Source organism: Pinus tabuliformis, chromosome 3_2 (genome assembly GCF_031772625.1).
Source record: "Pinus tabuliformis cultivar Carrire ecotype Pingquan chromosome 3_2, CPIR1, whole genome shotgun sequence".
Taxonomy (NCBI): domain Eukaryota; kingdom Viridiplantae; phylum Streptophyta; class Pinopsida; order Pinales; family Pinaceae; genus Pinus; species Pinus tabuliformis.
In genome coordinates, this window is record NC_142302.1 from 551845860 (window position 1) to 551860523 (window position 14664).

Here is a 14664-nt window from a genome sequence, read left to right on the forward strand (position 1 = left end):
TGGTCAGTTTAATGATGTATTATGTGTTCCAACCTTATCCTGCAACCTTCTATCTGTATATCAGATAACTCATTCAGGTGAAGGTAAAATTGTTGAATTTTCACCTCATGATGTTGTAATCAAGGATCTAAGAGATCCTAAACAGATTCTAGCTACTGGTATTGCTGATGATTCCACAAGGTTGTATAAGTTTCACAACTTTGGGTCATCAAATCTTCCCTCAGTATTTGTTGCTCATAATGATGAAGTGAGCAAACTTTGGCATGAGCGATTTGGTCACTTAAACTATCGCTCCCTTCAGCATCTATGTAAAGAAAATATGGTGACAGGTCTTCCTATGGTATCTTGCAGAGATGGTGTTTGTTCCGGATGTGTACTCGGAAAACATCATCGGGACAGTTTTAACAAACGTGCCTCTTGGCACGCCTCAGCCCCTTTACAGCTTGTGCACAGTGATTTATGTGGTCCACTTCCTGTTGCTTCATTCTCTGGCTGCAAGTATTTCTTAACTTTCATTGATGATTTCTCCAGACGCACTTGGGTATACTTCTTAAAACTCAAGAGCGAAGTATTTAACACATTTTTGGCCTTCAAAGCCTTTGTTGAAAAACAATCTGGACATCAAATTCTTAAGCTAAGAACTGATAATGGTGGGGAATATGTTAAAAACACCTTCATCAACTTTTGCACCGAAAATGGAATTCAAATGCAACATACTGTTCCATACACTCCACAACAAAATGGTGTAGCTGAAAGGAAAAATCGCACCTTAAAGGAAATGGCTAATTGTATGCTGCAATCTAAAGGACTCAGTCTTAGTTTTTGGGCCAAAGCAATTAATTGTGCAAATTATATAATCAATCGCACTCCTACTAAGGTTCTAAAGAATATCACTCCAGAAGAAGCTTGGAGTTCCATTAAACCAGATGTAAGTCACTTTCGTGTTTTTGGAAGTGAAGCATGGGCCCATATTCCAGATGAAAAGCATAAAGCTTTAGAACCTAAGAGTGAGAAATGTACTTTTGTTGGATATTCTGAAGATGTAAAAGGTTATAGACTTATTCCATTTAAGTCTAAAAATGTTATCATTAGAAGAGATGTAAAATTTGATGAAAATAAATCGGCCTGCGAGCCTAGTCCGGCGGATGTGCCACCTCTTCCTATCTCTTCTACTTTTGAAAACATTTCTTCTTCAGATGATGAAAGTGAGGATGATAATCCTCCCCCACCTTCTCAGGATCCTCAACTTCCAAGATGGGTCCGTGCTACTCGGGATGCAGCAGGTGATCTTGCCGATGATCCTACAGATCAGCGACGTACACGTTCTCAGTTTGAAAGAGCCTCTTCTTTACTGGCTCAAGCTCCAGTAAATCATGATCTTGACACTTTTGCAGAAGCTTCAGGCCATCCACATTGGGAAGCAGCTATGAATGAAGAATATCATTCATTGTTGACAAATGATACATGGGATCTTGTTCCTCTACCAAAGGGACGCAAACTTGTTAGATGTAAATGGGTTTACAGAACCAAGTATGGACCAGATGGGAAAGTTGATAAACATAAAGCTCGTCTTGTTGCTAAGGGCTTTTCACAGGTTGAAGGCATTGACTACACTGAAACCTTCTCCCCTGTTGCCAAAATGAACTCTATCCGCCTTGTTCTTTCCCTTGCTGCCTCTTTAAAATGGGAAGTCCATCAGATGGATGTTAAATCTGCCTTCTTGCATGGGGACTTGCAGGAAGAAATCTATATGGAACAACCCATTGGCTTCATACAAACAGACTCCAGCCTTGTTTGTCGACTTAAGAAATCCCTTTATGGTCTCAAGCAAGCTCCTCGGGCTTGGTATGCCAAAATGGATAGCTTTCTTTTAGAATCTGGCTTTTCTAGGTGTCATTCTGACAATACTGTCTACACCAAGAAAGTGGGCAACTCTCTTATCATCCTTGTTCTTTATGTTGATGATCTTATCCTTACTGGTAGTGATCCCAACCTTATAAACCATGTGAAGTCTAGCCTCAAAAGGAAATTTGAAATGACAGACTTAGGACACTTACACTATTTTCTCGGTCTTCAAGTCTTGCAATCCAAGGAGGGTATTTCCCTTTCCCAGTCCAAGTATGCTTGTGATATTCTTCGTCATTTTCACATGGAAGACTGTAAGCCAGCCCCTTCTCCCTTTCAGTCTGGAGTCAAACTTTCAGTCTCTTGTACTTCTCCTGAAGTTGATGCTACATTATACCGTCAAGTTGTAGGAAAACTCTTGTATTTAACCCATACTCGTCCTGACCTTTCCTTTGCTGTTGGCCTTGTTGTTCGGTTCATGCAAAACCCCCGTGAAAGTCATTGGAAAGCAGCTAAAAGAATACTTCGTTATGTTCGAGGTACAGTTCAGTTTGGGATTCATTACAGTGCCAAAGCAGCTCCTCTATTAGTTGGTTTCACTGATTCTGATTGGGCTGGTGACCCTGATGATCGGAAGTCTACTGCCGGTTATGTCTTCACTCTTGGTTCAAGACCTATTACATGGGCTTGTAAGAAACGGGCTGCCATTTCTCTTTCGTCAGCAGAAGCAGAGTATCGTGGTGCCGTGGAAGCTAGTAAGGAAGCCTTGTGGCTTCGTCAGATCCTATCAGAGTTTGGCTTTGAGCAGCAGCATCCAACCACACTTTGGTATGATAATCAAAGTGCCATTCAGCTATGCAAAGATCCAGTCCAGCGTCAGCGCAGTAAACACATTGAACTACACATGCACTTCATCAGAAAGCTCATTCATGACCATGTTCTTGAAGTGCAATATTGTTCAACAGATGATCAGGTTGCAGACATCTTCACAAAGGCTCTCACAGAGGCGAAGTTCACTAAACTTCGATATATGCTTGGAGTTCAGGAAGTTGTCACTAAGGGGGGATAGGCTCTAGTGCCTCCTTCCTTCTCCTATTGTGTCATATTTGTAAATCCTTCAATCCTATCCCAAGTTGTTCTTAAGGGGGGATGTTAGGATATTCCAACACATAGGAAATAGTTAAGTTCAACTTGGTCTAGTATAGAGTTAGGTATAGAGTTAGGTAAAGTGTGTTTCTTTACCGTTGTACATTTTGTAACTTACAATCCAACGGTCACGATATGTAGTGATCCGACGGTTCACTCTCACCTCGGTATTACCGACACTTGATCCGTGGCTTGACACCCGATTGGTCCATGAGTTCTATTTAAAGCGCATGGAGGGTCATTGTTCGGGTAATCCGTGCATGAGAGAAGCTTATGTAAATTTTCATTCTTTGATTAATAAATTGCCTGTAGTACCCACGTTGGGACAGGCCGTGGACTGTTTCCCTCTTTGAGGGTTTTAACCACGTCAAAAATACTGGTGTATTGATCTGTGATCTGGTTGTGAGCGGTGTCCTTTTGGTGTTCTTTCTGAGGAACTTACCCTGTAAATTCCTACAAATATTCGGAAAATATATATAGAAAAAAAAGATTTATTATAAAAAAAGTAATTTAAAAAATATTTAATATTCAAGAAACAAAAATGGAGTCTAATACAAAAATGAAGGCCATAAGATTCCCAGAAACCTTACCCAGAGACGGTAAAGCATTATTTAACATTAAAGGAACTCTCGCAAGAAAAAATGTTATTATTTCTATATAACACCTAAAATCGCAAACCAACTAGTGATTCTAGAGTCAAATATAACTGGAAAATTAGACTTTTTTCCAAATAAAATATATGACATAGCCAATTTACAGTTAAACATTGAAGATTATACATTTGTATCACAATTCTCCTAGATAACCGGATTCGTCCTATAGGCCCCATGATTCCCGAATCCATCATGTCCGACACGATTCTCTCAAGATTCGTGTCCAAAAACCATGACACGACGTGTCCTATTTTGACACGTCAAATTCGACTGCGTGTCAAGATTTTGGCAGCGTGTCCTGTTTTCCAGGATTCGTTAGGCGGCAAAAGTGACCTGCACGGGTATGAAAAGGCCGCATTTGGTCATTACAACCACATATTTTCATTTGGCAAGCGTTTTGGCAGCTTAATGATCAAGTCTAGGCCCTAGTATTGATATGTTATTCATGATAATGTTAAATTCTTAAAGTAAAAGTGACATTCTCCTTAATCTTCATTTTCATCCTTTTACTTAAATTTTTAACATTACCATGAAATGACTCAGGATATTTGAGAGTGGTTCCGGCCTCATTGGATTTCATATGGAGAAAATAGAATTTTAGATTTCATTCAAAATCCAGCAGACTTATCAGTTTTTCAGGATTTTAGGATTGGGGGATTGCAATGTTTCCATTGAATTTTGTCATGTATTAGGATATGGAACTCGTATTTAATCAAGAGCACCAATCCCTCTATGTACCTTGATGTTAGTGACATTGGTTGTCGAACTCCTGTATCATGACCCTCCTAAAAATGTATGCATCATTCAAACAAAATATTGACTTGACATGTTATGCTTGTTCTATCTTATGTTAATGCTTAAAGGGTGATATTAATGACAAAGATACCTCTGGATATTAATGCTTAGAGGGTGATATTAATGACAAAGATCCTGATTTTCCAACAAGACTAAAAAATTAGACATTTCTCGTGGTGGCAAGAGGGCCAAGCATAAGAAATAGATAATAGATTGACATGTATTTGAATTTTGTATGTACTATGCATGCTAATAGCTATAGATGAAGATCTATATTTGAAATCAATAAATTTGTATCATTAATTAAAATTTGTGTAAGAAATATCTAATTTTTAATATATATATATATATATATATATATATATATATATATAATAATATATAACGAATCCTACGTGTCTTGTTCCGGGGGCTCAACGTGTTCGAATCCGACACAACGAATCTTGAATCCTACGAATCCCGAATCCCCATGTCAGGTGACTTAGCAATTCTCAATTCAAACCCTATGGAACAATCAAGGTGACATTATTTTGGGTTTTCCTTCGATGGAAACCCTAGGTTCCTTTATTCTAAATACAAAGAAGAAGTTTTTAACATTTTCTTACAAGAAGAAGAAAATAATGCTCCAAGATTTTACACTAAAACCAAATTCAGTAACACCAGAAGATATCTCAGATATTTCAAAAGTAATGTCTCAAGAAGGTAAAAAGGTATTACAAAATATGCAAAAAGAAATTGACAAAATCAATGTTGACAAAAATAAAGAAGTTTCTCGATTTAAAACCATAGCGAAAAAATATTGTCGCAAATTAAGAAACTTAAGAAGGATAAGAAGTCATTAGAAAACAAGGTACAACAACTTATCGAGAAAGAAGCATCAAATGTAGGAATTCAAGTTGATGACAAAACAACAAATACCGATCGAGTGAATATGACAACTCAAGAAGACAAGTCAGTTAAAGAAACGACACACTTAGATGTTGCAGTTCAGCCAATGAACATCCCCAGTGAATGTTTCATAACCAACTCTACAACATCTTCGCCAGAAGAAAATCTAAAAACTTTATATCGGCATCCGAATCACGAGAGTAGACAAATCAACCAAGCTACGTATCAGGACCATTTAAACCAGAAACAACAAACTGATGTTCCATATAATAGTGATGTACCCTCAATCCAGTCTTATGCTAACAAGTCGTTACAAAATTCCAGTGATCAAAATACTATACAGAAGATTAATCTCGGATGGTCTGATTTCTTCTCAGTGCGACAATTTTGTTTGTCACTAAGAAGATCATATCAACTTGTATCGACGAGGATGACTATTCCAAGAGAGAAAGACATTTGAAGCCGAAAAAGAGATCAAGCCTTTTTTCATCGACAAGCTTTGAGGACAAATCTTTTTGAGGAAGGAGGCAATGTAACGAATAAAATATATATTAATAATGTAAAATAATATAAATGATAATAAGCATAAATAACTATTAGTTAATTAGTAATTAGGTTGAAGAGGCATGTCTAAATGAGACATGACTCTTCATGAAGAGACACTTGTGTAGTATATAAGCAAGCCTCTCATTCTCATTGTAATTCATTCTCATTCTTATTCACATATTTAATATATAATATTTGTATCCTCGTGAATATATTTATATTCCAAGTCTTTTGGAGTAATTAATTTATAGAAGGAACTTTGTTCGCTTCCTCTCAAGAGGAGAGGTTTTGGCCTTGGCTGATAGCCTATATCTTGTGTCCTCTTGTCTCATTGTTCTTTATTGTTTGATAGTTGTTTGATGATAAGAATACAATAATAATCAAGTGAAAGAAGAAGCTAATAAAATTAAGTAAAAACACTTCACAAACAGTTATCAGAGTAAGATAAATCACCTTATCTAGCTACCCTTAGATTTTTCAACATCCATCAACCCATTTTTCTGGAAATCTCTAGAGTCTAGAGCAAAATCAATCTCTCCAAATTAATATGATTTAATTAACCAGTTTTCCTAAGTTATACTTAGGAAATCTTTAATTATTGGTCAATTAATCTAATTGAGGTGTTTCTAGGGCTTTTCTCGCAAAATCTTTTCTGGGTTTTGGAGATTTTGTATTCCTTAACCTCTTAGACACCATAGAGACTAGAACACCCATCCGTTGCTACCAAAAACTAACAATAGATTGTTAAGAAACTTTGTATCTTGGTGAAAGTAAATTTGGTTTCAGTTTCCGATTGCCTTGTTTTCAGTAATTGATCTGGGTAGTTGCAAATTTCAAGAAAATTAACATTTTAATCCAGGAAAATGAGTATCTTGCCTCCATGCTTTCTTTGGCCACTGAAAATCACTTTTCACCATCCCATATTGTAGATCCCTTCATTCTGGTTCCAAAGAGCTATTACACTATGGTGTTTCTCTGATTAATCTGCTCCAAATAACACCTTTATGTTTATAATTAAAATATGCTTGATAATGACCCTGTTATATGGGATTCATCTGAATGCAAAGGAACCAAGAACGAACTGTGAGGAACTGCCCCCAATGATGAAATACAGCAAGCAAACTCCATCAGACCCCATAAAACTCCTCCAAAACCCTTCAGGCCCTCTAATGACGTAATCTCGCTCTTGTAAACTTGCTGCCACCAATCCTGGAAGTCCATCTTGACCGCATCATAAGGGAAGCTGAAAATGGGGACATGAGGATGTTTTATTTTTGTAACCTCTCTGCCTACTATAAAAGAGAGGCAGGAGCCAGTTATTCTTGATTCGATTTTGAGGTAGCACATTGGTGATTTGAGCTAGCTATGTAATTTTTTATTTTCCATTAAAAATGCAGTATTGGGTGGTTCAGAATTGTCAGTTTTTGTCATTCATATCTCAGTCACGTGGTTTGGGTTTGGGTTCAAGTTCAGCGATGATGAAATTCGGTTTAAATTCAAATTTCTTGGTGAGGTTCAGATAAAATTCACCATTAGGTTCGTCCATATGCATATTTTCAAAATATAAAGTATATTTTATTACATATTTGATATTAAAATATCACACAGACACTCCTGGATTCCTTTCCTGATAATAAGCACTTAATATTTTTCCTAAAAAAATCACTGGAATCCATGTTGAAAGCCATGCACATAATACCACACAAATGGGGGGCAAAGATGGCAGAGCCCACACAGTACCAAACTGTCATAGAAATGTCGAAAACACCTTGTCAGTAGACCAGTTGGCCGAAGACAATATCTCCAGTGCACTCCGTATTTATCAAAACAAAGTGCATAGAGAATGGGGGGGCTGATGAAATAAAGCCTAGTCTAGAATGAAGTTACAGTTTCATGTGCTTTCAGAGTGACGAGTACCATGGTTTTCACTAAACATGTTGATAACTTTACCTTGTGCAACTTAGATCTGATAGGGTGTCTTTGTTCTATTTCTAGAGACACATATAATGGGATGAATAAAAAGCTACACCAAACTAATGACCGATAAAAAAAGCCAATAAGGAGGTTCAATTCACACCAGATAGATTTTCCGGCCCTCAAACTTAAACTCCACTCGAACAGAATCTCGTGTTAGACCTGGCTCAGATCCAGTCAGCACACGTTCTTCCAACAACAATGAATTCAATAATGTTGACTTGCCAACATTCGGGCGTCCCACAATTGCCAACTGTAAAGGCAACTTGTCATTGGCATCCTTATCTGTGTTCTCCTCTTGTGCACATGCATCTGGTACAGAAATAAGAATTTTATCATAAAAATATGAACCTTGTTATAATCACAAGATATGAATTATCACACAATTACCAAACAAAAATTATCACGTTTCGCATTTTACAAATAATAATAGCAAAAAGAAAGTAGCAGACCTGATTTTTTTAGCATAGTTACAGTTTATGCCAGTTACAGTGAAAGAAACATGTTCCAGGCAATGAAAGCAAGTGAATTGTTTTAATCACAAAAATATCTTTCAATATGTAGATAAATAAACTAGTGCATTTGTAAAATGCTATCCACAGAAAACAACTGAACACCATAGGAGTAGGCCCTTACAATGTAAAAAGAATATAAGATAATACAAATGGTTCAACCATGCAGGTGAGAAAAATAGCATTATGACAGTGGACACATCAGATATTTAAAATCAGTGTGAAAAAATTCACATTCTCTGGTTCTTAAATTGGCAGAAATACACTGATCTTCTCCAGGAGGTTTTGCTCTAGCCAAATTCTTTACTGTATTTGAAAATCCAGTTCAAGTTATAACCAGAGTTACAAGTATTTCAAAACTTTTAAGTGTTTCAAAATGATTGAAACACTAAATAGGGTATAAAGCAGGTAGAAACAAAAATGATTCAAGATCAAGAAATGACTCAAAGATTAGCTAAGTCCTTGACCAGAGGTGTCACACTAGAGAGTTTAGATGCAATGGTGTAACGAATATAAAACATATAAATGAATATGAATAATGATAATAAACAATAATCTAAAAGACAACCTAAGGGACATAACCATTCAACTATCATGACTAGTCAATGCATCTAAACATACCATCACATGGAATTATATCATCATCATTCTGTCATATCTTATTTATTGATTATTTTATTATCCCTTAAAGGATTTCAACTTATTGTCCTTTTCATGTTGAATAGTCAGTAAAGGACCTTGTGTTCATTTCATGGTATTAAATCTAACTTTGATTCTTTGATTCTGGCCTTTGGCCACAAATAATATCAGAGTTTTTGTGGCTCAGTCTTTGACCACAGCTAGCTTTTAGCCATTTATTCTCAAGGAGCAACTTAGAAGAGCATCAGTGGAATACAGTTCAACTATAAGAAAAGAATCATCATGGAACAGCATCAAGGGAATATAGTACCGCTACCAAAAAAATATCTAAAATACATTGAGATCCACTATAGATATGCATAAAATATGGAGTAGGCAGCATATCATGAATTTGTTGTGGAAAATTACAAAAAATTATATGCTATGTAGTATGGATGTCGCTCTCTCACAAAAAGTCACTTGTAGGACAAGCCTATGAATCCTCAACCGCATATTATGTGGCTATCAGAATAACTGCCATAGCCAAGGAATATACTTGTGTCAAATCACCTATTGCAAAATGGCACAATAGAACAATGTGAAAGGTATCAGTGGTGTCAGGTATATTGAGTATGTTGGCATTGATGTCAAAGGGGGTGCAGGTGCAGCAGGTGCAGGCAGGTGCTGGATATCAAGTGGGTGCAGGATGTCGTCATTGATGTCTCCGGCATGCTAGTTGTCATGGTTGAGCAGACGCAAAGAATGCAGTGATGAAACCCTAGCTAACCCTAGCTCTAGGGTTTGAATCTCCTGGAAGATGGATATACCCCACACTTGTTGGAGATTTTGAAGCAGCAGATTACCGAGTTTGCTTTGGAGACCCTAGCCAATGGATTCTCCTCGTCATGTTGATTCCATTGATATGTGGAGCGCCTCAAGCAGCCTCACAATTGGAGAGATACGCTTGGTCAAAGTTGCAATCCCCATCTCATGGTCAAAATCCCCAAGAGATGCTGATGTGGCAACAGCTGAATGATGTGGCAATATTTTTTGTTGAAGGGGTTAGCATTTATGATTGGTGGCAAAATCCAACTATTTAACCATGGTCCAATCTCTTAAAATGATAAAGTTAAAAGTTAAATCTTAGAGGGAAATTAAAATGATATAGTTCCAATTTTAAAATAGATTTTTAATGCCCTCCAAAGACAAATTATGTCGCCTTACTATCCTAGAAGTTTCTCCACAAATCTATATATGTCAAAGACATTTGGAGACTTGTTGGCATCGAACGATCTGAGGTTTATTTACTGTGCAAAGTTTCTCTGAGGTGAATTATCCCTGCAGCCAGCACATTCTTGGGAAGAAATCGAAAATCTTGTGGGTATTTGGCAGGAAGAAATTCGTTGTTTTAATCAGTTGACTTTTGGCATATTTGGATTCGTTGTTTTGTCTCTTTGCAGGAAGATCGAATATTATAGATGGTTAATTCTTCATAAAATTGCATTCTGTCTGATGTTGTCTGTGTACATAAAACCCTAATCTATGCTATGGGCATTCGGTTTTCTTTGATATTAAGAACATAGTAATTATTGGCATTTCTGGAAGACCCGAAAACATTTGAAGAGAAAAAAAAAATTGTGATCTGAAAGAGTTATCGTTTTGTGGGTATACCTTCTGGGTATTGGGGTTTTGCTTGGTCCTTTGTGCTTGTCCTGCAGGTGATTAATCTCTGATGTATTGAATCCTGTAGCAGTGTTTGAAGATCGACATGGTAATATTTAAGCTGGTCGAGATCTAGTCAAGGCATTCTTTTATTTCCTCAGTTTCATTCATGCAGTATTTATTATGATGCTCTAACCTGAAGTAAAGATGTAAATGTTGAACACAAATTCGTGTGGCCCTTTTGGTTGTATGAGTTGATAGTGGCGGTGTTAATTGATGATCTCAAGCAGCTGGCACATTAAGAATGAAAACCTAACCAGAGGAACAACAGACACTCTACCTGGATTGGGCCTTCTTCCAGTTTCATTTGCCTTTCATTTGAGCTAGGAAAATGTGCCCTAATTGCAGTTTAACATTGGTTGGCATCTATACAATTGGCATCTGGCTCTGTGACAGAATGAGAAGTTGAGCCTTTGAGGCAACCCATTTGTAAAAAGGTCATCATCAGTTGACATACGGATGACTAACACTTGCACAGATACAAGGTGTATCTATGGGTTCCTTTCTTGCTGGAGAAGATTACAGTTATATGTATTGGAACTTGGAAGTATAGCCAAAGTCTCCTATCTGTAAATATGTTGAGCAACTAATTCATGAGTAACCTGTTTCTTGAAGGTCACGTAGTATGCAGAGATCTGAATTGTTGTACTGCCAGGGCTTGCTCATTGCAAAGAGATCTCATTATCTAAGAACACAGTGTTTACATACTCATCTTGCTACATAAAAAATTGATAACGGGCTGTATGATTGAGGGAAGAAAGAATTGACCTACTGTCTAAGCAAAGTATTTAGGAAATGTAAACCTCACCCTGTATAAATATTTGATGATAGTTGAAATAGAACTTAGACAGAATTCATTGATGACACCAGAGACTGAGAGTATGATCAGCTTATGTATCATGCATTGATACGTCTGTGTATATGCCACTGTATCCTCCTATTGGTGCCAGTATTAGTTGTATTCAGAACTAATAGGATCAGTATGTTGGTTGATTTTTTAAGGGTGATGCTATTGTAGAAATCCCAATTGACATCTTGTTGAATGATTGTAGCCACTTTGGTTTTAAGGCAGCAGACCTATAAAGAATGATGGTGGCATCAGCAGAAGTATTAAAGCATTTCTGAACTACGTAGTCTAGCTTGAGGATATCTAATCTTGTGATGTTTGACTAGACCCAAATAAGCACTAAAGACCTTTGCTGACATTAGCATCTCCAGCTTCTTGAATCCATGCTTGATGATTGGTAGGACTGGATAAAGAGGATTTTGCTAGCAGCAACATTGTGTTAAGTCATTGTCATTGAAGGAAATTGGTTGCCTAGCAGTAAGGGTTTCAGTGTATATGTTTCATTATCTACAGCAAAATTGGAGCAGTCTAGTAGGGTTTCATTGTCTATTGATTAGGATCAGAAATGAGGTTTTGGCAGTGATATTGTGACTATGACATCTGTTTGACAGTGACATGATATGGCAATGAATGTTATATGGTAGTGACCTTTGATTAAGACAATAACCTTTAATATGACAGAACCTTCATGACAGTGCTCTTGATACATGACAGAGATGTGCTCTTGATGACAATAAAGACAGTACCCTTTGCATAACAGTGACCCATTGCAACAGTGTATCTTTGTTGTGGTAGTTTTTTCATCATGTTTGACAGAAGTATTTATTATACAGTTGTTTAGGTTTCATCATGACAGCAGAGGTTTATGAAACTAGTGTTGAAATTTGATCAGGAGTTGATTTGATTATAGTTTGATTTGTTGAACAGAAGCAGAGGCAGTAAATTATTGGCAACAATAAAAATACAGAGGCAGCATGGCAGTACCATACGTTGTATATACAGCTAGGGCAATGATTTTATACAGCTGGGATTAGATGCAGCAGCAGCAGTAGTAGGCAGTTGTGGAGTGTTAAGCAAAAGTAGAAGTGGTGATGTTGCACAGTGTCAGTAATTGATTGTAGTGCAGCAGTAGATAGCAGTGACAGCAGTGTGGTTCTGGTAATAGCAGTGGATAGCAGTGGCAGTGAAGTGTAGTAGCAGGGGCTGCAGCTTGATTGTAGTTGGGCCATTATCCCTGGTACGGGAGCCCAAACCATTCAGGGAGCATTTGCTTCCTTCCAGCTTGCTGGTAAAACCCTTGGGGAGTCTTGTACTTCCTTCCAGATTTATCTGGTAAATTTGTATGTACATCATACATAACAAAGCACTTGGTTTAGACAATTTCTGTGTACTGATTCTTGTGATGCGATGTTTCATGTTTGATTAATGCTCTGAATGTTTAAGTAATAAACTAGACAATTGCAAAAATTAAGGAAATATTGATTCACCCCCCTCTCAATATTTCCAACAATTGGAATCAGAGCCGGTATTTTATTTGAAGCTTAACCCCTTGAAGGCAATCCATAGCATTCAGAGTTAACTTATAGAACATGCAGTTAAAGATAAGATGGCTATTGATCTCGAAGAAGAGGTTAAATCCCTCAAAGACAATTTTTATATTGGAATGGGACAGGGATTTGGTCAAATGTTGGTATAGTAGTGCTTGTAAAGAAATTGAAGAGCTGAAGACCGAGAACGAGAAGCATTTCAATAACTGGAGATGTTCCGTAGTTAAAATCACCCAACTTCAGGATCAAATTGATAGACAACTAACGGCAGAAAAGGATCGTGAACTTGATGAAGCAAACAAGGAAGTGGATCATCTCAAAAGCATGCTAGAAGAGGCAAACAAGAGGGAAAGCACCTTGACAAGCCAGCTCAAGGAAAAAGAAAAACCAAATAAATGGAACAAGCAAGATAAAGAACTTGGCAAGCAAATCACCACCTTGAAGAGGGAACTTGAAGAAGCCAGAAGGATTGAGGAAGTTGTAAGGAATCAAATGAAGCAGAAGGAAGAAGAGTGTGTGAAAAATGAACAGGAAATTGTCACATTGAGAGCAGAAGTGGACAAGCTGAAACAGAAATTGAGGAGTTCACAGGTCTTGGATGGCATTATTGATTGCTAGAGATCACCACTTATCAAGACAAGTCTTGGATATGTTGGTGAGTCCTCATGCTCCAAAAATGAGGAAAAGCCACATGTCGAAGAAGAGAAGTCCCATCCCAATGATGAAGAGCAGCTACATGTCAAGGAAGAAAAGAAGTTTCATGAAAGGAAGCCTCATGCCAAAAATGGAGAGAAGCCCAAGGTCAAAGTCCTGCACAAATCAACCAACACAGAAAGTCGGAAGATCAATACCTCAAGAAATCAAGATGATGCATTCAGAACACCAAATCGCCAAAGAACATTCAGAAGTGGAGAGGAACAAATTCTTGGGTATCCTCAAGGACAAGACACCTTCAGCAGATCTTCACCTTATACACCTAGGTATACAAGCACATTTTATGATTATTGTTATGCGTGTTCTAACTATGGACACAGAGCTGCAGACTGTAGAGGATATAGTAGGAGTATTGATAGGGGGTTTTACCAAAGCCCTAGAAGCAGATTTTCTGGAAGACAAGACAAAGTCCCATATGCCTATGATAGTAGAAGTTACAACACCTTTGCTCCATTATTGAGACCAGATGTAGAGTGTTATTTATGCCATAATTTTGGCCATTTTGCACGAGATTGTAGAAGTGGCTTGACATGGACCCCACAAAACCAAGAAGAAAGGACTTTCACCAGGCAAGAAGACAAGACCACCAGGGTCTAGCAAAGAAAACATGCTTCACAATGAATTCTCACACAATTGGTAGATGCACTGAGACAAGGGGAGTTTGTAGGAGAGCATATCGTCAGGGGGAGCCTATGTATTGGAACAGATGTTCATTGTCATGGACAGATGACGCAACCGGAAAGCACATTGTCGGAGGAGCCATATCACATGGAGATATCGTCAAGGACATGTCATCCACCCTTTGCCATTGATGTCAAAGGGGAGAGAATCTCAAAGAGGAACAAAGAAAAGAAGCA

The 14664-nt window shown here is 37.6% G+C and overlaps 1 protein-coding gene across 5 annotated transcripts in view; it reads right to left on the bottom strand.

The window, feature by feature from the left end:
- The window catches only part of LOC149181706 (uncharacterized), a 392914-nt gene that overhangs the window by 291200 nt on the left and 87050 nt on the right, over positions 1 to 14664 (bottom strand). For all 5 annotated transcript variants that reach the window (XM_089416678.1, XM_089416673.1, XM_089416675.1 and 2 more), the window contains exon 6: positions 7951 to 8159. In XM_089416678.1, coding sequence (XP_089272804.1) covers positions 7951 to 8159 — 209 coding nt within the window. The remainder of the gene's footprint in view (positions 1 to 7950; positions 8160 to 14664) is intronic.